Source organism: Vicia villosa, unplaced genomic scaffold, assembly GCF_029867415.1.
Source record: "Vicia villosa cultivar HV-30 ecotype Madison, WI unplaced genomic scaffold, Vvil1.0 ctg.001794F_1_1, whole genome shotgun sequence".
NCBI lineage: Eukaryota > Viridiplantae > Streptophyta > Magnoliopsida > Fabales > Fabaceae > Vicia > Vicia villosa.
In genome coordinates this window covers 185,547-212,085 of record NW_026705731.1, presented here as the reverse complement: position 1 = coordinate 212,085, position 26,539 = coordinate 185,547, and the positions used below count along the sequence as shown (strand labels likewise).

Here is a 26,539-nt window from a genome sequence, read left to right as displayed (position 1 = left end):
TAGGTCTTGTATCTTTGATCGAGCCAACTTCTGTTGATCATGCTCTAGAAGATCCAGACTGGATAATTGCTATGCAAGAAGAACTGAATCAGTTTACAAGGAATGATGTTTGGGATCTTGTTCCTAGACCAGATGGATTCAATATAATTGGTACAAAATGGGTCTTCAGAAACAAGCTCAGTGAGAAAGGTGAAGTGGTAAGAAACAAAGCCAGACTGGTGGCTCAGGGTTATAGTCAGCAAGAAGGGATTGATTATACAGAAACCTTTGCACCAGTGGCCAGGTTAGAATCTATTCGTCTATTAATTTCTTTTGCCTCTCAACATAACATCACTCTCTATCAAATGGATGTTAAGAGTGCCTTCTTAAATGGTTATATAGATGAAGAAGTTTATGTCCATCAACCTCCTGGTTTTGAAGACTCTATGTCTCCGAATCATGTGTTTAAACTAAAGAAATCATTATATGGATTGAAGCAAGCTCCCAGAGCTTGGTATGAACGCTTAAGTTCTTTCCTTCTAGATAATGGTTTCACTAGAGGAAAAGTGGACACTACTCTCTTTTGTAAAACCTTTGAAAAGGATATTTTAATTTGTCAAATATATGTAGATGATATTATTTTTGGAACATCTAATGCTACACTTGGAAAGGAGTTTGCTGAGTCTATGCAGGCTGAGTTTGAAATGAGCATGATGGGAGAACTCAAGTATTTCCTTGGAATACAAATAAATCAAACATCAGAAGGAACATATGTTCACCAAACCAAGTATGTGAAGGAACTTCTGAAGAAGTTTAATCTTCTGGACTGCAAAGAAGCCAAAACTCCTATGCATCCAACATGCATCCTAGGTAAGGATGAGGTAAGTAAGAAGGTAGATCAGAAGTTATACAGAGGTATGATTGGATCTCTTCTATATCTGACTGCTTCTAGACCTGACATTCTGTTCAGTGTTTGTTTGTGTGCTAGATTCCAATCAGATCCTAGAGAATCTCATTTAACTGCTGTTAAGAGAATTCTAAGGTATCTGAAAGGTACTACTAATGTTGGCTTAGTTTACAGAAAATCTAAAGAATACAACTTAGTAGGATTCTGCGATGCTGACTATGCTGGAGATAGAATTGAAAGAAAAAGTACTTCAGGAAGTTGCCAATTTCTTGGAAGTCATTTGATCTCCTGGTACAGCAAGAAGCAAGCAACTATTGCTCTATCAACGACAGAAGCAGAATATGTAGCTGCTGCTGGTTGTAGTACACAGATGCTCTGGATGAAGAGTCAGTTAGAAGATTATCAAATATCTGAGAGTAACATTCCTATATTCTGTGATAATACTTCTGCTATATGTTTATCTAAGAATCCTATTCTTCATTCAAAAGCTAAACATATTGAGATTAAACATCATTTCATAAGGGACTATGTTCAGAAGGGTGTCATATCTTTAAACTTTGTTGATACAGACCATCAATGGGCTGATATCTTTACAAAACCCCTGGCTGAAGATAGGTTTAAGTTCATTCTGAAGAACATCAGTATGGATTTATGCCCAGAATGAGAAGATGAGAAGTTCTCATATATGAGTATCTTCTGAAATGAATGTGGAACATTTTTTTGTCAGAAGTTCTGATTGAAATCTTTTAGAAATTATGATTCGGTTATTACTAACGTTTCATTGTCTAAGTTGATTCAGAACCTCTTTTAAAGCAAAACAGCTGTTACGTTTTATCTCGGGATGGTAAACCTGTCGTTACTATTCATGGATAAGCGCGCGTGCAGTTGAAGGGACGCCGACCATAGGTAACTGTGCTAGTCACCTCATTTGTCTTTATTATCTCTCCTCACGTCACGTAACATTAAATGCTTTTCTTCATTCGTTTCACTTTATTTTCTTTTAAATACTCTTCAAAATGGTTTTTTGGTTTCCTATCTCTTTGTCTTCCTCTTAAAGTTTTTTTTTCTCTCTCTCTCTCTCTCGTTTTTCATTTCTTCTCTCAAAACCTAGCGTTCACTCTAAGTCTGTTGAAGCTCCATGACTCAAAGGCGACAGATCTCTGTGCATCTCGGGATGGCTCTTCTAATACCGCTCAAGTCAGACTCTTCTTTGATGTTGTTATCAACTTTCATCCAAAGACAGAAGACTTTCTTGAGTTATGGGAGGAGGTTAAGAATGATATTCTTGACTTCTATGTTGAGGGAAAGCCCCGTTTGCAACATTAGCTCTCTGTCTGTGAACTGTCCCTCACTTCCTCCTTGGTTCTGGGATCTCTCCTACAGTGGAGGTTTCAGTCTGGAAGACAAGAAGTCCTCCGGGATTCTTGATGGGTTGACACAGAGCGTGTCTAGCTAGGGTTCTGTTTTTAATTTTTTGTAGTGATTTCCTCTTTGGAAACTCTACTTTGTATTTGCTAGGAATGTTTCTCATCTTGTTAAACATAGGAACCTTTTGTAATATCTTTTGGTTATCAATGAAAAGTTTCTTTGTGTTTCACATTCCAGTAAATGTTTTCTTTTGTCGTTTTATGCATCTGAATTTTTTTTTAAAATATTCTTTTTGATGTTATGACAAAAAGGGGGAGAAGATAAATGATAAATGATTTGATTAATCTATCAGTTGCTGGGTAAAGGCTCCCACACATTCACTAACAAGAACTGCAAGTTCTATATGGTTTGAGTGTTTTGCAGGTACAGAAGTGAAGTGAATCTTCATAAGCAAACACTAGAAGCAAAACCATAAGAAGCGTTATTATGTAAAAGGAATAAGCTCTTGGAAACTGAAGCAAGCTGAGTGCTGTCAAGCTTCAGAGATCAGAAGCAAGAAAGAAGAATGGATCAGAAGCACTGATAATAGAATTTGAATATCATTGTCTATCCTGTTCTGACAAAATTCTATTTGCTATGATACATATAATGTTATGGCTCTGATACATTATTTGCTCTGATACATTATTTCAGCCTATATGGCTCTGATACATATAATGTGTTCAAACATACATTTTATGTTCTAACTCGTTCATGCTGACTTTTGTCATTTAGTTTTTTGTTCTGTAACATTTCAGGATGTAGAGATGCTCTGATGATGCTCTGGTACATTCAACAATGTTCTGATACAAATCTAGCATGAAGTAATGTTGGTAGACATTCAAAGTTCTGAAGCTATCCGAGGGAAGCAGAAATCAGAAGATGTGAATGTTCTAAAAGATCCAGAAAATTCAAGTTCTGAAGCTGTCCTGAATGGAAGCAGAAGTCAGAAGCTGTGAATGTTCTGAAGATCAAAGAAATTCAAGTTCTGAAGCTGTCCACGATGGAAGCAGGAATCAGAAGCTGTGAGTGTTCTAAGGATCTAAAGAAATTCAAGTTCTGAAGCTGTCCAATGGAAGCAGAAGTCAGAAGCTATGAATTCTCTGAAGGCAGAAGCTTATATGATCGTCTCTACCGAAATAATCAGGGAAGTCTTTTATCAAAGTTCTTCGAGTATTTATTTCAGGGGGAGATTATTTATCTCAGGGGGAGATTGTTAATCTCAGGGGGAGACATATTCATATGCTTATGCTATAGCTGTGTAATTTGTCTTTTGCCGTCTACTCTTTCTGATCGCAAATTCATATCATTTATATATGTTTTTGTCATCATCAAAAAGGGGGAGATTGTTAGAACAAGATTTGTTCTTATCAATTATCTTAGTTTTGATGATAACAATAATATGAATTTTGCTTAAGATAATATGGTACTCTAATACAATGCAATTTCCCTTTCAGGAAATATATATAAAGAGTACGCATAATTCAGCGCTCAGAAGTTGTAACTCAAATGGTTCAGCATGCAACATCAGAACATGGTCTGGCAAGACATCAGAAGATGGTCGAAGCAGAATCAGAACATGGGTCTATGGAAGCATCAGAAGAACATGAGATCAGAAGCACTGAAGATCAGAAGATGGTATCACGCTCAGAAGCACTTCAAGGTCAGAAGATCAGAAGATGCTATGCACCAAGCTGTTTTGACTCTGATGATATTCAAACGTCGTATTCACAAACATCAGATCAGAAGGAAGTACAGGTGGCAGACTACGCTGACTGACAAAAGGAACGTTAAAAGCTACTAAAGGCTACGTCAGTAGACACAGCGTGAACAAGGCTCGAGGTAGTTGACAAAAGCGTATAACATTAAGTGCAATGCTGTACGGAACACGCAAAGCATTAAATGCATTCAACGGTCATCTTCTCAAACGCCTATAAATATGAAGTTCTGATGAGAAGCAAGGTTAACGATTCTGCACCAAAACAACTTATATCAAACTTGCTGAAACGCTGTTCAAATCTAAACTCAGAATCTTCATCAAATCAACTCACTACATTGCTGTTGTAATATATTAGTGAGATTAAGCTTAAACGTTAAGAGAAATATCACAGTTGTGATTATCGCTTTTAAGAAGCATTTGTAATACTCTTAGAATTACATTAAGTTGTAAGGAACTAGAGTGATCAGTGTGATCAGTATACTCTAGGAAGTCTTAGCAGTTGGCTGAGCAGTTTGTAACTAGAGTGATCGTGTTGATCAGAATACTCTAGGGAAGTCTTAGGAGTGAACTAAGCCTAGAGTGATCGTGTTGATCAGTAGACTCTAGAAAAGTCTTAGAGGGTATCTAAGCAGTTGTTCCTGGAGTGATCAGTGTGTGATCAGAAGACTCTGGAAGACTTAGTTGCGGACTAAGTGGAAAACCATTGTAATCCGTGCGATTAGTGGATTAAATCCTCAGGTTGAGGTAAATCATCTCTGCGGGGGTGGACTGGAGTAGCTTCGTTAACAGCGAACCAGGATAAAAATAATTGTGCAATTTATTTTTATCGTCCAAGTTTTAAAGTCACACTTATTCAATCCCCCCCTTTCTAAGTGTTTTTCTATCCTTCAATATTTTGCATCTGTAACACTAAAAACAGAATCCAAAAGTCCATCTTAACCCTTAGTCACGATGTCGAATGATCTTTGCATATGACATCTTGTTCGACATGTTACACCAGATGTAATTTATAGAACATCATGTTCAACATATATTTTCTGCAATGTTGAAACATTCTATCTAACATGTTGTTGTCTAATTTGTTTTACTAAAATTAATGACAACCATACAAATAGAGAATCTACAAATTTCATCCATACGACTTATGTGATAGACGATAGACGCCTTAATAAAAGACTTTGCCAAATATAACACTACAAGTTTCTATCTCTATACCATAGTGTACTTCTAGTTTAGATACGTTTTGTGAACATTATTAAACTTTGGCATTGATCTTATATCTTGCACAATTTGTGCCTAGAGTATATTCTTTTTAATACTATTGTTTGTATTGTTGTTTAAAAAAATGGATAAATATTCATCCAACTATACAATATAATTTAAGAAGAATATTTAGATACAATTTCTTATGTGTGATATGTACTATTTTTTAATGAAAATATGACAAGTGTATAATCTCCTCTTACACATGCAATTTTCTCTTATTTCACTCTTCAATGATGTTAAAATACACTTGTTATATTTTTATTGGCAAATTGCATAAATCACACCTAAGGAATTGTAGGTAAATTTTCTCCATAATCATGTTTTATTTAATTCTATTTTAAATAATAAAAAAACAAAAAAAATTAGCTTTCACTTATACCAATTAAAACCCAGGTGTCATATAGGATGAACCACCATTCAAATGGTTTATGGTAAACCACAAAAGTTAACCATCACATTAAAATGTTCTAGGATATCTTACAATATACCCACACACACCATAATTATTTTCTTCTCATCTCTTACTCTCACGTTTCCAACCACCATCATGACTCACAAATCACAATTTTACTCTTACTTTTTTTCTTTCTTTCTGTTTTCCATAATTTCTTTCTGCCATTACCATTGATTTCTTAAAAATATTTAAAAAAAATGAATTAAAAGATGTGATTTGATGATGTTGGATCAACATTTATGACTAGTAGAATGATGTTAGATCTGGATTGTACCATTTTTCTTTTCTCTTCCATTATACATCTTAAAATTTTATTATTTTTGTAAATATACTAACAAAAATTTAAAATGTTGTTATCACCCGTATAATTGACTTTTGAGGGGATGATGTATTTGATGTAAAGTTTTGTTCAAGGATATAATTGTGTTAAAAATTGATCCAAATGTCAATTGTGTTAACAATAATTGTTTTTTCTATTGTATAAAATGATTTTCTTCGTTTTTTTTTATGGGAAGACAATTTCATTTAATTGAAAGGAGGATCAGATACAAAAAGTGCAGGAGTCTCTCCCTCCCACATACAGTCACCTTCCCTATACCCACACCTAGCAAGGTTATGAGCAACAAAGTTTTGTGATCTAGGAATAAAAACAACAAAAGCACAGTTAAAACTATTACACAAATTCCTACAGTCAGCTGCAATTGGTTCTAGAACCGCAATGTTTGAAAAACAGTTTATGCAGTCGACCGCAGATAAACAATCGGACTGCACCAAGACCTTTTCTATGTTTTTACTTCTGGCCAGATTCAGACTCCACCTAATTGCCAATGTTTCTGCCATGGCCACCTCGACGTTCATCGCTTCTACCTTGCACGCCGACAAAACGATTATATCTTCATCTTTGATAATGCACCCAAAAGAAATGCATCCCTCTTCAAAAACACTAGCGTCTACTTGGATGATACAAACTCCCTGCACTTTGTTGTCATTGCACTCGGGGATTCTGTTCTTGATACACACCTCCGGATTCCATTTGTTGAAATCAAACACGAGATCCTCCGCCATCTTTGCAACCTCCATGGGAGTGAGGGATTTTGATTGAAAAACTCTTAGGTTTCTAGCCCTCCACAGGTTATAAATCATCGAACACATGTGCTGCACTACACGTTTGTCTTTCCCCGAGAGTATAGTTTCCAACCAAGAAGCAAGCTCCAAATCTGATTGTAAACGGTAACTCAGGCTGGAGGAAAAGAATAATTGTCTCGCGAAAACACAATTTAGCAGAATATGCTCAATAGATTCCACATTATTGTTGCAGAAAGGGCACAACGGATCTAGTAACATACCTTTCTTTCTCAAATTCTCCCTTGTAGGCAATATGTTTTTGGCAGCCCTCCACATGATATTCTTCACTTTGTTACTGATAGAAGTTTTCCAGATGAGTGGCTATAGCTTCTGATGCTGCATGTTTGAAGGGCCCGGCTGTTTGCTACCTTTCTCGCTCATGCACAGATGATATGCTGATCTAACTGAATACTCGCCGTCCTTCTCAAAGTGCCAAATCAGTTTATCTTCAATGTTCTGCTGCGAAATTGGAATGTTAAGAATGGACGAACTATCATGAGAACTAAAGGTTGATTCAATGAGTTCCCTATTCCAGCAGCCAATTTCATGAACAATCAGATCACTAACTCTTGTTTCTCCATTGATACTTCCTGTAGGAGTCAGCACCTTAAAACCCGGATTACCCGGTATCCACCTATCCTTAAGAACAACAACTTTCTCCCCGTTACCTATGCGCCATCGGGAGCCCTTCTGAATCACAGATTTTGCACTCAAAATACTTCGCCACGCATAGCTTGGTGAATAACATGCAGAGCACTCTTCAATATGGGATCTGGGAAAATATTTGCCCTGTAGAACTTTCTTCACCAGAGAGTTATGGTTGTCTAGCAGCCTCCAAAATTGTTTTCCCAGCAGACTTGTATTGAAAGCGCTTATGCCTCGAAAGCCTAATCCTCCTTCACCTTTTGACTTTGCCAGCTTTTCCCAACTCAGCCAATGAAGTTTCCGTTCACCATTTCTCGACCCCCACCAGAACTTCGCAATAAGGCTCTCTATTTCGTCGCATATAGCTTCCGTGAGTTTGTAGCAGCTCATTACATAACTGGGAATAGCTTGTGCGACTGCCTTGATCAGTACCTCCTTTCTAGCACGAGAAAGAAACCTCTCTTTCCATCCTTTAATCTTTTTCCAGACTATTTCCACAACCATTGCGAACACCTCATTTTTCGACCTCCCGAAAATAACTGGCAATCCTAGATACCTGGCATGGCTATCCACTGTCTTAACATCCATCATGTTCCGGATCAAATTTTTGACTTCTTCGCTTACATTTCGACTAAAGGAAGCCTCCGACTTCTCAAGATTTACCAGTTGCCCAGAGCTGCATTGATATTTCTTCAGGATTTCCAGAATATGTGAGGCTTCAGAGAGATTTGCCCAAGAAAATAATAGGGAATCGTCTGCAAAAAACAGATGTGAAATACTAGGGGCTTTATGAGCAACCTTCAAACCATGGATTTTCCCGTCCGTCACCGCTCGTTTCAACAGTCCCGACAAGACATCTGCACAAAGAACAAACAAATAAGGTGAGAGAGGGTCTCCTTGGCGGAGACCCCTGCTTGGTGAAAAACTTCGACCCGGCTGACCATTGATGAGAACACGATAGGAAACCGTGGACACACATCTATCAATCAGATTTATAAATTGGATAGGGAAGCCCATAGAAGATAGCACTTGAGATATGAACTTCCATTCCAATATGTCGTATGCTTTCGACATGTCCAATTTGAGAGCCATGTGACCTCTTTTTCCTTTCACCTTCTTCTTCAACCAGTGAAAGCATTTTAGAGCTATCAGAGCATTATCAGTAATAAGGCGGCCTTGAATAAATGCGCTTTGCTCCTCGTCAATAACCTCTGGAAGAATCCTTTTGAGTCTATTCGCAATCGTCTTCGTCACTAATTTCATCACAACGTTACACAAGCTGATAGGCCTGAATTCCATCGGGGTTGCAGGATTTTTGCCTTTAGGGATCAGAACAATGTTAGTGGTATTTATGTTGCTTGGATTTCTTCCATTGTTCAATATATCCAGTACTAAATTGCTCACATCTTTTCCCACAATATCCCAAAACTTTTGGTAAAAAAGCGCCGGTAGACCGTCGGGACCTGGGGCTTTCAAAGGGTGCATTTGAGATAAGGCCTCTTTAACCTCCTGCGCTGTAAATGGGGTTTCGCACCATTGCACATGGTCCTGAGATAGCTTGTTTTCCACCACACTGCAAACCTCCTCCATGGAGCTTGGATTCGATGATGTGAAGAGTTCTCCAAAATAGTTTGAAAGAATCCTCTCGCAGTTATCCTCCCCTTTCCACCATTGACCGTTATCATCCCTTAACTTTGGTATTCTGTTTATTTTCTTCCTTTGATCAGCTTTTTTGTGAAAGAATCTGTTATTCTTATCTCCATGTTTCAACCAAATAGCTCTGCTTTTTGCCTCCATGCTACTTCAATGCGCAACAAATTGTTCCTCTGGTCCTCAAGAGCCTTGTACTGTCTTATAGATTCTTCACTTTCACCCCACATATTGTCTTCCTTTAGCAAGTTTTCAATTCTGTTTAACTCTTTACGCACTGCTCCCACTCTATATTCTTTAAAGTGTTCGCTCAGGCCCTTCATATCTGATAATTTCCCCACAGTATGGGACGAGCTACCCTGCCAAATTCTTCGAATCTCCTCTACACACTTCGGGTCCCTACTCCAGTTCTCTTCAAATTTGAATTGGTATACTCCTCTCCTTTTACTAACACCAGAATCTGCCTCAAGATCTATTCTAATGACGGAATGATCGGATCCATACCTGGGTAAGTGAATGACTCTTAAAGGATTAAATCTGTTAATAAAGCCATTTGAAGCTAAAACTTTGTCCAGACTACATTGTATATTGTCCGCACCTCTTCTCCCATTCGACCACGTGAACGGATATCCTTCAAATCCAACATCCAAAATGCCACATGATTCTAGTGCCTGCCGTCCCCATGACATTTGGGTTGATGATCTGATATTGCCTCCCTTCTTTTCCTCTTCAGATAAGGTTTCGTTGAAGTCTCCAAAGCTAACAGAATTGATGCCTCCACTTCTAATGAGATTCTGCAGAAGGACCCATGTTTGCTTCTTATGCTGCTCAGTAGGGAATCCATAGATTCCATTGAAATCCCACCCCTCAGAATCTGACTCATCAGCGACATGACCACTAATATGGTTTGAGGAGAAAGATTTAATATCCACTGTCAAGTTTTCCTTCCACAAGATCATCAATCCGCCTGCTCTTTCTTTACCGGCCCCTGCACAATCAACACTAATAATACTACCAAAATCCGTTCTTAGTCTTACTTTTTGAGCCTCCGTTTGCTTCAGACGGGTTTCCATCAAGAAAACCAAGTCGGGGTTTTCATTTCTTAGGAGCCTCAACAAGGCTCGAACTACACGGGGGCTCCCCAAACCCCGGCAGTTCCAACTTAACAGCTTCATTGATTTAGGCAGTGTTGGACTTCCAACACCACCTCTGGTACTTTGTTTACGTTGTTGCCAGCATCCTCTTGCCCCTTCAGCTTCTTCTCTCCTTTTCCAAGTGAGTCCACAGTTCCCTCCATCACCATAACATCCGCTAAATTCCTCTTCCCACACTCCATTTCTTTCTCAATAGCCTTAGATGTTGACACCTTTCTCACATTTTGACGTCGTATCCACTTACGTTTCTTGCTTTTGCTTTCCAATACCGAGTCCTTTCCACCTCTTCTGACATTCGAGATGTCTACTACACCTAATGATTCTGCCATTGCCTTTATTTCCAAGAGTGCTTTACCAGCTCTCTCTCCTTTCTGATTTGAGTTACTTCCTTTAATCATCAGTTCCTCACCACTTTCTTTGTTCGTATCTATACCTTCCCCTTTCTCCATTTGGTCTTTTACCTGTAGTTGCTCCACTTCTCCTTCCTCTTTCCTCGCATCTACTTTGACTAGAAGAGACATTGAATAGGTTTTTACTGCATGAGCTGGATGTGGAATCTTTCCTCTTCGCTTCTTCCTGAATTCTCGGCAGAGGTGATGCACGCAGCCATGCTCCAAATGCTAGATCTTGTTCTTCGATATCTTTAAATCCTTCCTCACTTAAATCTCCCACCGTTTCACAGTGCTTTATCTGGTGTCCTAGCTTTCCACACACAAAACAAAATGTGGGTAAGCGCTCGTATTTGAAGTGAACACGTAGATTTTTCTCCTTGAACTTCACCACAGTTCCTCTCTTAAGCGGTTTCTTTAGATCAATGGTGACTTTTATCCTTAGAAATCTTCTGTTTCGATGAGCCTCTTTTGTGTCAAGTTCCTCAAACTCGCCCAGAATACCTCCTAGTTTCTTCCCCATCGCCTTTGATCTAAGCATTAGCGGTAGTTCATAAATGCGGACCCTGAAAGTACCGTAATGCATATTAAGATCTGAAGGTTGTTCTTCACCTGTAATCCTGCTGAGCACCAACAAGTTTCTATCGAAACTCCAAGGGCCGTTCTTCAGTATATTCTCCAGATCCCTTCTCGTTGCGAAACGAAAAAGGAAAAGATTTTTGTTCAATTCCTGCACTTCGACTGGGTTTTTCAGCTTCCAAGCCCCCACCATTGTACTTGTAAACGCTTTTGAGTTGAAGCTGTTGTCCGTCCATAGCCTCCCCGCTAAGGTCCGTTGGAAGATTTTTCCTTCACACACTTCTTCAATCTCAGTCGTTATTCCTTCTTCCTCTTCCTTTGAGAACCTTACTGATTTCCATTTATCCATGGTAGCGAGTCCACAAACCAAATCTTAAACTCAGATTCGCCACCCAAACTGGGAGCAGACAAGATTCTTGAAGAGCTCCAAGAACCGAGAAGACCACCGACGGTGGTGAGAGACCAGTGTAACTGGGGACGACGCTCAAAAGAGAGAGATAAACTCTTAAACCCTAAAGGATAAGAGAGGAGAGGACACGATAAGTTCTAGAGAGAAGTTAGAGAGTCTCTCTCTAAAGCACGTGGGAGCCGTGTGATGAACACATTCTTGATTTTCTTCGTTAAAGGAATGAAAATAGTGATGATATCGTTTAACAGAATCATTGGAGAATTAAAAATAGCAGTTTAGAAAAATCTGATATAACCACTATTTATGGAAACAGAAGACATCAAAATAGAAAAATGTCTCTCAAAATCAAATTTCATAAAACTGTGAAAAATCATAAATCCGTTACTATGTTTTATTAATTTATGAGAAATGATATGAATATTTTTATTAGAAAATGAAAAATAAATGGAATGCACCAAATTTGGATAGACAAATGCGGAAGTTACGAAAAAAAATACAGAGGCATGATTCAATGTGCATTGGATATATATTCTCATTTTTCCTAATTAATATGAACGGTTGATCAAATCCACTAGAGTATTTTTTTTTTTCTGGTCCACCCATGAGCCATATGTTTGCTGCCTCATTTTAGACCTAAACCTTAAAATCCATGGAATAAAAAATTACTTTGTTTTTTTGTCAATTGAATTTGAAAACAAAAATATTGAGCCAGGGAAATCAAAAACAAAAACAAAAACCTAATTTCAGTGTCTCTCAGTCTGTCGCCAACATCCATCCACCGTGTGCGAGTGGCGAAGCCTACAAAGCAACCATCTCCCGTCGACGTTCCCTCCCCACTGGCTTCGAGTAAGGTACACGTTTCTTCAAATCTCTGCAACTCTGTGTATTATTATTCTTTGCTATTCTCTCTAAAGTTCGAGTTTTTTTCAACATTTTCATATTCACATGCTTCTGAAAATGCCATTTACTACTCTTAGGATTTCAATGGACACAACACTAACGAAAATGACAACAAACAAGAGGAAGAAAACTAACCAAACACCGGAAAACAAGTTCCAGTTCGAGCTCAATTCATGTTCTAAATCGAAAGACTTCCGCGGCGCAATCTCGCTATATGACGATGCTGTTTTGAAAAAAACCCGTGTCAATCAACACCACCTTAATGCACTACTCTACCTTTGTTCTAATGCAGTCACAGACCCTTCACTTAAACAGCTTGCATTGGATTATGGATTTCGTATATTCGACCATATGGCCTCCCAAAATATTACTCCTAACGAAGCTACTGTTGCCACGGTGGCTAGACTTGCTGCAGCTAATGGGGATGGTGATCGCGCGTTTGAATTGGTGAAAAATATTGGTGATTATAATGTTGCTCCTAGGTTAAGGACTTATGATCCTGCGTTGTTTTGCTTTTGTGAATCTCTTGATGCTGATAAAGCGTATGAGGTTGAGGAGCATATGAATGGTGTTGGGGTTAGTTTGGAGGAAGAGGAAATTGCGGCGCTTTTGCAGGTTAGTGCGAAGAAGGGTAAGGCTGATAGGGTTTATAGGTATCTTCACAAGCTAAGGAGTAGTGTGAGGTGTGTTAAGGAATCGACGGGGACGGTTATTGAGGAGTGGTTTCGGAGCTGTGAGGGGTGTGAGGTTGGTCAGGGGGATTTGGATGTGGAGAGGGTTAGAGATGGGGTTTTGAGAAATGGAGGAGGTTGGCATGGTTTGGGGTGGGTTGGAAAAGGGGATTGGGTTGTGAATAGAACGATTGTTGACGGTGACGGGATTTGTCGTGGATGTGGCGAGCAATTGGTTTGTGTGGATATTGATGACGAGGAGATGGAGAAATTCGCTTCTTCGGTTGCTGCATTGGCTGTGGAGCGTGAGGTCAAGGCAAATTTTAGTGAATTTCAGGTTATAGAGAGAGCATTGTTAACATTCTTTTAAAGTTATAATTGTAATTGTAACTTGTTTTTGACGATTATGTTATCTTTTTGGCAATTAAAAGGGTTGGCTTGGGAAACATGACTCTTATGAAGCCATAGTGGATGGTGCCAATGTTGGTCTCTACCAGCAAAATTTTGCTGAAGGTGGATTTAATATTCAGCAGGTATTGCAAGTTCTTGCTAAAAAAACATTCATTTACTCATTTAATTATTCCTATTCCTTTTACTGTCAAATGAAGTTATGCATATTCTTGCTCTTGGTTGGTAAGTTAGCTTTACATTTCATGCTCTGACTGTTTGTATGTATGTTGAATATTTAATAATGTAGCTTGATGATGTTGTGAAAGAATTGCACAATCAAAGCGGGGGAAAATGGCCCCTGGTTGTCTTACATAACAAGCGTGTAAGAGGGCTAATGGAAAATCCTTCCAGTAGAAAACTGGTAGAGGAGTGGATGAAAAACGGAGTGCTATATACAACTCCAAATGGATCCAATGATGATTGGTAAATTGCAATTTTTTTAAAGCTTTACTTATGTCTCCATCTTGGGATAACATTCTTATTTCTTGAAATGTTTCATAACATTCTAGCTGTAAACATGAAGATAACAATTCAGATTTCATAAGATTTCCTTAAACAAGTGGACAAGTCGCATACCCTATAAAATTTGGGACATTAAAAATATGGAAAATTGGAAAGAAGATTAGAAAGCTAAGGGACTAACGGGGTTGTGGGCTATGGGAGAACTAAAGCTTTTGGTGGCTTATACAAATCCTTAAGCACCAAGGATGGAGAAAAGTCTGTTTATAAGTTTGCTAGAGGTAGAGAAAGACAGACTAGAGACTTAGACCAAGTAAAATGTATCAATGATGAAGAAGGTAAAGTTTGAGTTAAGGAACACGATATTAAAGATAGATGTGATAATTATTTAATGAAGGATATTAATTTTTATAGTGATCTAGTGAGCTCGACGAGAATCAAAACTATACCTTTTATTGTAGAATTCAAGAACATGAGGTTCTAATAGGCTTACACAAAGCATATTGAACGGAAGTTTAGCAAAAGGCAAAGCATCCTTAGCTTAATTATTATGGATAATATTCTTTGATACTTTCTTGATACTATGTGAGCTCTCGCATTCCGCCAGCATCAACTTCTAATATCATGTTTCTGTCGTGAACAATATACTGTAATGTTTGGGCCTTATGATAGTATGTCAAGTTCTCACATTGATTAGAGCTACAGGCAAAATAGTGCTCACGAGGCATGGACAATCCTCAACCCTTTAGTTTGCCTGAGGTAGCTTATGGGATTGAGTTAGGCCTAGTCCAAAAGTATATAAGGTGAAACTTTCTCAATGTTGTCGTTTTTATTTATAATAGTGCTATTAATAATTATTTTGCAAAACTGCACTGGAACTCCATTAACTTAATTTAGGTTTTGTTTTGAATCTTTCAATCACTATCATGTTAAACCTTTTTACATTATGCAGTTTTACAACCTATTTTTGTGTTGGGTTTTATGCACCTAATTTATCTTGTGGTTCAGGTATTGGCTCTATGCTACCGTAAAACTTGGATGCTTGCTTGTGACAAATGATGAAATGCGAGATCACATATTTGAACTCCTAGGAAGCAACTTTTTTAACCAGTGGAAAGAGAGACATCAAGTAAGATATTTATCATTTCTAACATCACTTATTCTAGCATCACAAAGGAGGTGTTGCTTATTCACGACCAAGAAAATCCTTCATTGATAATATAAGTTCAGATTTTGTTTACATCAATAAAGCCTTCAAAGTTGATCCGTGTATCCTACAAAATCTGATTTGTTGACAATTTAAGATTTTCTCGTTGTGCAGATATTTTTGGTCACTTTTTTCTTCTTTATCTACAGGTTCACTACACTTTTGTTAAGGGGAAGTTGAAACTTCAGATGCCGCCATCATACTCATTGGTTATTCAGGTAATATTTTGTAGAACGGTGTCATTTAGACACAATTTTAAATACTGTATAGCTCTTTCTCTGTCTCTCATGCTTTTTCATCTATTTTGAAAACTATACTGTATAGCTCTTTCTCTGTCTCATGCTTTTTCATCTATTTTGAAAACTATTTTTGAATGAAGTCGTTGAAAATGTTGTATTTCAGGAAACAGAAAAAGGATCATGGCATGTGCCTTTGGCACTCGGCACTAGCAACGAGTCTTCGAAGCCTTGGCTCTGCATTACGCGGGCAACTGCTGATGATGCTGTTGCTGCTGTTTCTAATGGTGTGGATACTTCTGGAAATGGCCATCGAGACGAGGCACAGAAATTAGCAGGCAATGTTGATAGCTTAGATTCTTCTCCAGTCATTGAGAATAAGAGTACTTCTGTGACTGGTAAAAGAAAAGAGAGGTCTTATCCTTCATGATAGATTTGAGTTATCATTTGGCATAATTTATGATAGGATCTTAAGACATTAATTAATTTATATTGTCAACCCATCTTATGTGGAAAAAGGCATTGGTGGCTTTTATTATAACTGATGTCTATTTCAATTGTTAACCATACATTTTCTGAATTGCACTAATTAATTTGTTGTCAAATTTGATGAAAACTCTGAAGTCATATTACGAGTCATAACCCAAATCAAGAAAATCTCTCTAGGAGCATTTCAGAACGAGTTAAAGGCATGTCATCTCAATGAGTCATTAGCATAAAAATCGACCACAAATGTGCAGGAAATCTAGAAGCAGGTAGAGACACTGAGAGCTTGAGAATGAATGGAGAACTACCCACCAAGGGGACGTTATGGCAATCAACGTTACGTAATAACTACCGATCTATAATGAACAGACATTGCCATCAAGATTGGGTTTTCCGGTCACTGAGAAATCAGTTGAAAGAGAGAAATGCATTGGGTTTTATTTATTTAGTTATTGATTATCAAACTGAACTAATTCATTCTAGAAGCATCACCACATGAACGAGGGGTGAATTGAAATATCAATGAATCATTCTAAACCAAAATGCTTTCTTAAATATGGAGAATTTAACCGGGCACCCCACACTTGCAACTCAATGATTGTGCTATTATTACTCTTATGCTCCTATAAACATTTATTGGATTTTTCATAAATCTGATAGTCCATATTCAAAAGTAAAAAAAAAAAAAAGATTTTTTTTACACTGGTGGAAAATTGAAATTTCCGATAAATCACAGAAAATTTTAGTATATTTCAAAATTTTCCGTAGAATATTTTCTTCTTATATTATATTGAAAATTTATAAATGAACTATATCAAAATTTTGATATGTTACCAAAAATTTCATTCTTGACTAATCCAAATTTATTTATGGACATTTTTAAAATAATAAAAAATAGTGGGTGTCAGATAACTTTTGAAGGGTGATAGGTAAACAAACATCAAGATTAAAAGCGTAACATTGTTTGAATTGGCACTTCAACTTGAAAATTAGATGTTTTTGATGTTTGGATATTTTTTCAAAATCAATTTTCCTCTTCAAAGCTACAATTCTTTAACTTTCAAATTTAATTATTCAATTCTACATTTATTATATATTATTTATTACAACTCTTTTAAACTTCTCTTTACTCTTTAATTTTCATCAATTACTTCTCTTTTTTTTTTTAATTTATATTATAATTTATTACCATTTTGATAATTATACAATTCCAAATCAATTTTGTTAAAACAATCTAAACAACATTAATTGTATCCAAACATAATCAATTCTATCAAACTCAATTTTCTCAAAATCAATTCTACCAAACTCAATTCTACCGAACTCAATTCTATTCACCATTTTTAATATAACGTGTTTCTAGAATCCTATGCATTACACTAGACACAATACAAAATATCTCAATTCTATTCAGAAGACAAATAAAAATATTTGTTTTTGGGAAATAAACAAATGTAAATAATTCGTATGTTATATGTATTAATATAATAACATTGATGTACAAAATAACACCCCCCATTTTAGTCCTTAGAATAACAATCCTGGAAGATCATGCTTGAACTAATTCATCTGTTCAGTGCCCTGATGGACTCCTATTCCATGACAAGTATGATGGATCTCCAAGTTGCCTATAACATAAGAGACACAAGGATTAGGACCTAATAACATTCAAAATTGCCATTGTTCATGTCTCTTGAAATATGAGACTGTGACTTCCTTACCTTGGCTTGACAAAATATAGAATAGTAAAAGCCATGGCCAAGAAGAAGCTTAATCCTCCAACAGAGAGATAAGCAATGCCAAGGAAGTCATTCTTCCCACCAAGCCAACTAGCAGTTGACAATACAAGCTTCTTCTTGCCGCTAAAACTATACGTGTTGTAGTGGTTTTGCACTACCACGTCTATCACATCACCTTTCTCCAAATCGACCTCAATCCTTCCATACAACTTTCTAAAAGTTGGTAAAGCAGCAGTTCGCATCCAAACAATAAGGTCCTCCTGCTTGCTCAACTGTTTCATAAACATACAGTGTAAGCAACTTATAAGTACTTTAGAGCAAGTGAAAACCATAAAATTATTTTAACAGGGAAGATTCTTAATGCTCCAAATTAGGCCTAATTCAATAAATATCTGGGTTCAGGTCAAAGATTTACTGGTATTTTATCGTTGAGACGAGCACCGCCTATAATAGTACCATTCTGGAAATTTTTAGGGAAAACATCACTTCCAAATTTGTGATCCCTATCACTCTTCCATGAGATTTCATTCTTGTTCACTGTAACATTCTTGCTGTTGCGCGTGAAGTGGTATGTATCATTGAACATACTCCAAGCTATAAGACCGCAAGGTACAATTGGAACACCGTTTACATAATCTTCAGGCTGACAACCAGTTGTTGAGTTTCCTTTTTTTGAATCCCTCAACTGTTCATCATTTCGGCTTTTCACATACCTAAATTTTAAAAAATATTTATTTATAAGATTATAAACATTTAGACATAGTATATTATATTCATAAGAAGCCAACACTAAATAACCAAACATTGAAAGTGGAAATTACTGAAGGAAGCTTGCAAATGAATTTCATGTCGGTAATCGTCAAACTAGATATTTTCCTGCACTATTTATTACAACTTGTTCTTCACAAACTAGTTTTCCTTATTATTCAACCAAGGGAAAACAGATACATAGCTCCGGCATCACAATATGTGTTAACTTTTTCAAACTTATAGTTCTATTACTTTCTAATACTATGACATAAACTCTAGCATGATGCACAATATGAAACATATTACTGTCAAAACAACATCAAAACAATTGAGGGAAATAAACAACAAAATCTAAAAGAGCATGAGATCCCCATCACTTGAAACTATTTTCCTCTCTGCTTGGCAAATATGAAAATCATACAAATAAAAGGAATGTGTGATTCATGAAAAATAAAAGGATATGTACCTGCGATGATTTTGGTAGAAGTTATCAAGCTGGTAGTAAACATGGATAGGAGACTTCATACGCTTCGGCACCTATTGATAAGAGCAGTATTTAAAACAAAAGGATCATCAAAATTTGAAATCCACAATTCAGAGTTAATGGAGAAATAACAAACATAAAGTAAAAAGAGAAATTATGAGCAGTCAAGGAACCATACTTCCAGCTTCCTTATGCAAGTTTTATTGGCATTACTCTGAATGTATGCTACCTTGTCCGTCCAATTTGATGGTACGCATGCTTCCTCGTACCTATCAACAATTTCAACAACCTGATATAGAGACAACAATAACAAATTCAAAGTCAGCAAGAACTATACATATTTGTATAGAGTTGTAAACAAAAATCAAACACAGTAATGCAGTCATGTGGACGTACATCTCGTGAAGCAATAAGTGAAGCAACTCCAATAGGAATGAATACGACGGTAACAATCAAGAAAGCTGAAATAACCTGCAGGGAAAGTAATATCCAATATAAATGCTGATCTCTAAATCCATATCGGTTAAAATAGATAATCACAAACACTATATACAACAAACAAATATATTTACCGCTTGTGGTGTAAGAATAGGCTTGCATGCTGGAAGCTCCTGCTGTGTAAACTTTGAGTCTGAAAGAAATGAAAAATTTCAAAGATAGTCAGAAAACTTGTGTAAGTAGAAACACATAACACAAAGAGATTGTTTGGTTCTGCAATGAAAATAATTGATTTTGAGTGAATTGATTATGTAAAATTGATTAGGGTTAGAGTGATTTATATTTGGATATGCAAAATTGTGTTGAATAGTCAAAATTACGTTTAAAGTCAAGCTACAAATTCTAACTTCAAGTAGAATCAACTCTTGAGGCACAATCAATTCTACTTTAGAACAACCAAATCCCTCAAAATCATTCCAAAATCAATTCTATACTAAACTCAAGCTACAAATTCTAACTTCAAATAAAATCAATTCTTGAGGCAGAATCAATTATACTTTAGAAGAACCAATCACCTCAAAATCATTCTAAAATCAACTCTAAACTAAACTCAAGCTACAAATTCTAATTTCAAATATAATCAATTATACTTTAGAAGAACCAATCACCTAAAATCATTCCAAAATCAATTATCCACTTCTGGAATTGCCAAAAGCTAAACCAAACATACACAAATACAATTGTTGTCAAATCCTAATATATTCTCTAACTTGACAACACAATCCACAACTAGCTCAACTATAACAATCAACACATCAAATCAAGTTTAAAAAATCCATAGGTAAATTCCATGTTTAAATTAAGCTCTATTCACGAAATAGAGCTTCAAAGAGGGTAACTAACAACTATCAAAACAAAAAATATTCACCCCTCAAAAAACAAACACCAAAAAGTTGAAACCTAACCCTAAAAACCAAAGCATGAACATGAACAAATTGAGCTCAAAACCCTAAAAACAAAATTCCTTACACTTAGGTCGTTTCGTTTGTGGTCTATTAGCAGTAGAATCGCTGGATCCAGCGCTGGTGGTAGCCATAACAGAATCAGAAAATCTTGGGAACTTTTGCGAAGTGCTTGAGAAAACGAAAGAATGAAAATAATGAAAGAACGAAAGAGAAGAAAATGTTATAATAGAAGAGAAATGAGAAGGAAGGGTTACCGGTTGAGCAGGTGGATGAGAGAAACGAAATTGGATATTGAAAGGAAAAGGGAAGGAGGTTTCGTGTGACGGGAGCGGCCGGTGACCCTTTCTCTCAGTTTCTCTCTCTAGGTTCTTTGTGTTTCTTTGGAGTTGTGGGATGAGAGAAGAACAGAGAGGAAAGAGAGAGAAAGGGACATCGTGTGGGACCAAGGGAAATTCCAGTCAAGGAAATACAAATTACACGCTTTGGTTGAATTCGATGTTGATCGGTTCTTTTAACAATTTATTTTGTTTTTGCTTTTGTATATATTGATTTTGATTTTCTTTTTTCCTCTTTTGTTTTTTTTTCAAATGTTCTAGATTAGGATAATGGATTTGGAGGAAATTTCAATGTGACATTGTGAAATAAAATACAATTCGGAATATGAACAAAAATATGTTAATGAAAATATGCAAAAATAATAGAAAATATTTTGGGCTATTTTGGATACAGAAACGGAATAGAGTAGAGCGAAATGAAATAAATATATTAATTTACTATTTGAGTATTGCATGACATAATAGAATAATTTTATCATTCTATTTAAATTGGAGAGTACAAGAAATGATGGAAAGTGAGTAAGGATGGCAATTGGCAGAATTTGGACAGGATACTATAGTACACATTTTTATATCTGCGGTTTGAAAAAATCTCGTACCCGAACTCATGCCTGCATGAACACCATTGTTCATACCCGTACTCGTATCCTATGGGTACCTCAATATAAAATATTATATATTGTTTTAACAATATTACAAAAATTATGGATGTTATTTTTGGGTTAAGAAATAAATAAACATTTTTACTAAAACTTGTGATAGTTTAATAGCGATATATTATTTTAAAAAATTAAAAATCATGTACTTTTATATATAATATAAAGGGTTAAATAAGTTTTTGGTCCCTCTAAATATATCAAATTTCGTTTTTAGTCCCTAAAAAAATTTCCTTCAAAGAATAGTCCTCATAAAATTTTCCGTCCACACTTTTGGTCCCTCCTGTCAACGCCCGTTAACAAAAGCTGATGTGGCACGCCACGTGGCAATGTCAGCGTGGTCAGATGCTGCCGTGTCATGCCACGTGGCTAAGGTTAACATGGTACTTGAACCTATAAAATTTCGTAGCAAATCGGCAGGTAAAATCGTAGCTAATCTGTAGCAAATTCAAGAACCAAGAAAATTATCATATTTTCCATAACTCGTGATTTATCTTCCTGAGCATAGTCTTTGATTTGCTAAACCAGTGAATGCACTGCATTCTAGTTGCCTCCAGTGGCTGTTCAGCTTCTAAATCAATTGTATAAACATCACCTGATCTTAACCTTAAGTGTCCACTCTTGGCAAGTCCGTCAAACATGAGAATCTTCGTCCTACCATAGACCGAGAGCGAGTGTCCTAACCTAGACGGCGGAGTCCATGGAGTTGGAATTTCTTTCCATGTAGGATTGTCTATTGTTAGATCGAGCAAATATGTGTCACAAAGAAGCACTCCGGCATCCGTGCAACCGCCTGAGACAACCAATTTGGAACCTTCAACTGTGCAGGAACTGTGCCATGATCGCGAAAGAGGCGGTGCTCCGCCGAAGACCTCCTTCCATGTTGGTTGTTGAGCATCCAAGTCAAGCACAAACACGTCATTAAGCAAACCTTGCCTGCCGCATACACCGAAAACCAGTAGCCAAGAACTATTTAAGAAAGAGAGCGTGGGACCCCACCGTCCCGGCGGGGATGCTTTCACGATAACCCTTTGCCATTCTGGATTTTTAGCGTCGAGGTTTAGAACAAAGGTATCATCCATAGGCTGCATATCAACTCCTTCACCTCCAAACAATACAAGCTAATTGCAGCGGGAAGGCTCGACTCCGCCTCCGACCGTCACTTTTTTCCAGCAAATAGCCTCGAGAGTAGTAAGCTCTCGAGATAGACAACCCCATCGTAACATCTTGGTCATCAGCTCCAATGTACCTATCACTTCTTTGCCCCATGCATTTTGACAAACCATCTTCCTAACATGCTCGTTCTTTGTTAATTGACGGATCCTCCTGCAAACAGAACCAATCGACGCAACATCCCTCGGTGTCAAATGTGATAAAATATTATGCGCCAAAACCTCATCAGAAAGCTGAAGAATGCCACACATCTCTCGGCGCTGCTGCTGTGGACTGTACAACAATATTCCAAATTTACAATATTTTTGAGTACATGCCAAATTTTTTGCAGACATACCCTTATTTTTACTGAAAGAACGAAAAAAATAAAAATCGTATGATCAGATGAAGACTAAAAGCATTAAGAATAGAAAATGTTGAAACGTGATGTTGCAAGAGAATTTGTGTAGACATGTAAACTTGACCGTATACACTAGTGTTTCGATTAGTACCTTTTGAATAAGCCACTAGATGAAGCTCCAACGCTAACTTGGTTATCGTGTCCTTAGTTACTTCCTCTGCTACGGCGGATGCCACATGATCCAATTCAGTCACTACGAGATCTGCATGCACCTGGAGTTACTCTAATCATATGTAGCTCTAGTAATTTATATTTAATAAAAGTGTATTTTGATTATGAATAAAGTATTTTATTAATTTTACATCCATATTGATGCAGGGAGATTAGATTGAACAATTGGCACAAGGATTTGCTTATGATGAGTCAATTTTATAAATGTCATGCAAGATGTTTCAGCTGGTTTGATGATGTATATTTAATAAGTAGTTGTTAACAACTAGTAATGAGGATTTTATTATGTCCATATGTTTGTGTTTTGATTTTACTATGTCCATATGTTTAATTGAGTTGGGTATAATTGTTATAAAGATTCAAAGACTATACTCAAGAAGAAAAATCACGAGTCATGGAAAATATGATAATTTTCTTGGTTCTTGAATTTGCTACAGATTAGCTACAATTTTACCTACCAATTTGCTACAAAATTTTATGGGTTCAAGTATCATGTTAACCTTAGCCACGTGGCATGACAAGTCAGCATCTGGCCACGCTGGCATTGCCACGTGGCGTGCCACATCAGCTTCTGTTAACGGGCGTTGACAGGAGGGACCAAAAGTGTGGACGGAAAATTTTAGGAGGACTATTCTTTGAAGGAAATTTTTTGAGGGACTAAAAATGAAATTTGAGATATTTAGAGGGACCAAAAACTTATTTAACCCTAATATAAATGACATTATATTTTTAGACGTTAGAAAAGAATTAGTTGGGATATGTTTCATTTTTGCAGGTAACATCAAATGCTATAATGGAGATGAAACTTCAACTCCTTTTTGGACGGCAACATGGAGCTCTTCAGAAAGGTTATGCGATATTTATCCAGACCTTTACCAGATGAGCATTAAGAAGTCAGTGTCGGTGGCAAGTATGGGAACTTGGTTGAACAACACGTGGGGCAACTTAGGGATCAAAGGAGATTTGGAGATTAATTATTGGAACTTACTTCATTTGGCTCTTATTATTGAATAAATGTCCTATAGAGGAAGCGGCGGATTATTTTGTGTGGCAACTGGACCCGGTTATTGCCTACTTTGTTAAGTCAGGATACGAGTTTGTCAAAGCCATTATAATCCATTTTCGTTTTATTTACAAGTTTGTCACCGTTTTTTTTCCATCATTTGAGTTCAATACCTGATGTAAAATCACTAAATCAAATTTTTTCCCATTATTTGAATTAAATACCTGATGTAAAATCCTTTGATAAATATTTTTCACATCAATTATCTTAATACCTGATGTAAAATCTTAAAACCAAATTCTTATTTTTAGTAGTGTGAATGTAATATAAATTGTAGAAGTATGAATTCAATTAATACTTATGAGATATCTGTCGCATAGTTACCATTATATGATTTATTAGATTGTTGTGATATCTCACCTCTTCTGTTTGAATGTTACCTCTACGTGGGTAACGTGCAGGTGACAAGGATTAGAGTAGCCGAGGTATGGAGCGTCGCCTAGTATCGTGTAGAGAGAGTCGGGTTGTGCTCTGATACGTAACACCGAGGATGAACGCTTGTTTGTTATCATGTTATGAATTGATTGTTTTGAAGATTTTTGAGAACGTTGAGTACTCCATTAATTTTATTGGGAAGATGTTATTTTTGAATTGTATACGATGATGATTTCTTTGTGTTGACTTATTTCCGCTGCATTAATAAAGTGAAGTTGAATTCTATGGTGATTTTATGTCGGTTCATCTGAATATATGTGTTATGTATCCTTGATTAAAAATCTGAGCAAAATTTGTTTGATGTTTCGATGTAGCATCCCATTTGATAATGGTTGACATGTTGTATTTACTCTGATTATTTATTTAACTATACGATGGGGAAATGGGGTGTTACAATTGGTATCAGAGCCTGGTTGGTCCGTCCGGCCATGTTGTCGAGTCAATAATGTCGTTTGACAATCGAGTATTGCCATTTTAGTTACCTAAACGTTGTTTACTATTTGGTATGAATTAGAGGAGAATGGCTGGGAGAAACGATGTTGCGTTTGCCGCTGCTTTGGAAGCCATGGCTCACACTATGTAGAACTAGCCGAACACTGACGGGAATGCTGGGTCTCATAGTTTGGCGACTTTTCAAAGGGAGAATCCTCTCACTTTTAAGGGTATGTATGATCCTGATGGAGCGTTGGCTTGGCTAAAGGAGATAGAGAGGATCTTCCATGTAATGGACTACACTCCAGCATAAAAGGTTCGTTACAGGACTCATATGCTGGCAGTTGAAGCTGATGACTAGTGGTTAGAAACTCGCCAGAGATTGGAGAATGCGGGTGAAGAGATCACGTGGGCTATTTTCTGTAGGGAATTTCTAAGGAAGTATTATCCCGAGGATGTTCGGGGTAAGAAGGAAATTGATATCCTTGAGCTAAAGAAAGGGAATATGTCGGTGACTGAGTATGCTGCAAAGTTTGTGGAGTTAGCCAAGTTCTACCCACATTATAGCGAGGCAACCGCTGAGTTCTCGAAACGCATCAAGTTTGAGAATGGGTTGCGCCCAGAGATCAAGAAGGTCGTGGGATACCAAAAGATTTGTATCTTTGCTGAGTTGGTTGACAGTTGTAGGATTTACGAAGAGGATAGTAAGGCTCATTACAAGATTATGAATGAAAGAATAGGCAAACAACAGCAGAATCGTGGTAAGCCTTATAGTGCTCCAACTGACAAGGGAAAACAGAGAGCTACTGATGGTAAGAGGACTAGTGGGGGAGATGCTTCTGCTGGTGTGGTATGTTTCAAATATGGAAAATCAGAGAAGCGAAGAGATGTTTTCGTTGCGGAAAAGCTAGTCATGAGATTGCAGATTGCAAATATAAGGCGGTTGTATGTTTTAACTGTGGTGAGGAAGAACACATCAGCACTAAATGTCAAAAGCCAAAGAAGGCGCAAGCGGGTGGAAAAGTTTTTGCTATGGCTGAGACTCAGACACCTAGTGATAACACGAAAATGTATCACATATTTGGCTTGATTTACATAGACTATTTCCCTATTTTATTTTAATTAAGTTATTTTATGTTGGTATTATGCTGGTATTTTAATGTGTTTCAGGAATTTAATGTTTACAAGGCTCGCTTGAGAAAAGGAGTAAAAATGAGAAGAAATGAAGTAAAAAAGATAGGAAGTATAGAAGAAAATAAGGGAGTGAAGAAAGAAGCATATGTACAAATCCCAAAGGCCCAATTGGCCCGCGACGAGGGGCACTCTGCAGCCCCTTCCGGTCGGCATACTCCTTCCCCTGCCGGTCGGCATGCTCCCCCTCCTGCCGGTCGGCACCCTTTGCTGT

General features: G+C 37.0%; 4 protein-coding genes and 1 pseudogene across 5 annotated transcripts in view; 1 reads left to right on the top strand and 4 right to left on the bottom strand.

The window, feature by feature from the left end:
- Nucleotides 1-16,148, top strand: part of LOC131636625 (proteinaceous RNase P 2-like) — a 30,995-nt gene extending 14,847 nt beyond the window's left edge. The window contains exons 2-8 of one of the 2 annotated variants that reach the window (XM_058907237.1): nucleotides 12,442-12,535; nucleotides 12,662-13,592; nucleotides 13,687-13,788; nucleotides 13,953-14,128; nucleotides 15,173-15,293; nucleotides 15,521-15,589; nucleotides 15,774-16,148. In XM_058907237.1, coding sequence (XP_058763220.1) covers nucleotides 12,669-13,592; nucleotides 13,687-13,788; nucleotides 13,953-14,128; nucleotides 15,173-15,293; nucleotides 15,521-15,589; nucleotides 15,774-16,037 — 1,656 coding nt within the window. In that variant the 5' untranslated portion in view covers nucleotides 12,442-12,535; nucleotides 12,662-12,668 and the 3' untranslated portion in view covers nucleotides 16,038-16,148. Of the gene's footprint in view, nucleotides 1-12,396; nucleotides 12,536-12,661; nucleotides 13,593-13,686; nucleotides 13,789-13,952; nucleotides 14,129-15,172; nucleotides 15,294-15,520; nucleotides 15,590-15,773 lie in introns of both variants that reach the window. The other variant, XM_058907236.1, reaches the window with a different exon arrangement.
- LOC131636630 (uncharacterized) lies at nucleotides 6,259-6,958 on the bottom strand. Its single transcript, XM_058907243.1, has one exon. The coding sequence runs from the start codon at nucleotides 6,883-6,885 to the stop codon at nucleotides 6,259-6,261; it is 627 nt and encodes a 208-aa protein (XP_058763226.1). The 5' UTR covers nucleotides 6,886-6,958.
- LOC131636620 (uncharacterized) lies at nucleotides 10,713-11,624 on the bottom strand. Its single transcript, XM_058907230.1, has one exon. It carries the CDS (start codon nucleotides 11,622-11,624, stop codon nucleotides 10,713-10,715), a length of 912 nt encoding a protein of 303 aa, XP_058763213.1.
- Nucleotides 16,149-17,475: 1,327 nt separating the features above from the next.
- LOC131636616 (ALA-interacting subunit 1-like) lies at nucleotides 17,476-20,949 on the bottom strand. Its single transcript, XM_058907226.1, has 9 exons — nucleotides 20,724-20,949; nucleotides 20,534-20,637; nucleotides 19,639-19,697; nucleotides 19,463-19,537; nucleotides 19,245-19,355; nucleotides 19,049-19,119; nucleotides 18,248-18,545; nucleotides 17,815-18,104; nucleotides 17,476-17,721 (listed from the first exon to the last, which is right to left on the bottom strand). The coding sequence occupies exons 2-9, from the start codon at nucleotides 20,598-20,600 to the stop codon at nucleotides 17,667-17,669; spliced, it is 1,026 nt and encodes a 341-aa protein (XP_058763209.1). The 5' UTR covers nucleotides 20,601-20,637; nucleotides 20,724-20,949; the 3' UTR covers nucleotides 17,476-17,666.
- Nucleotides 20,950-21,950: 1,001 nt separating this feature from the next.
- LOC131636619 (adagio protein 3-like) lies at nucleotides 21,951-22,968 on the bottom strand (annotated as a pseudogene).
- Between the last annotated feature and the right edge of the window lie 3,571 nt (nucleotides 22,969-26,539).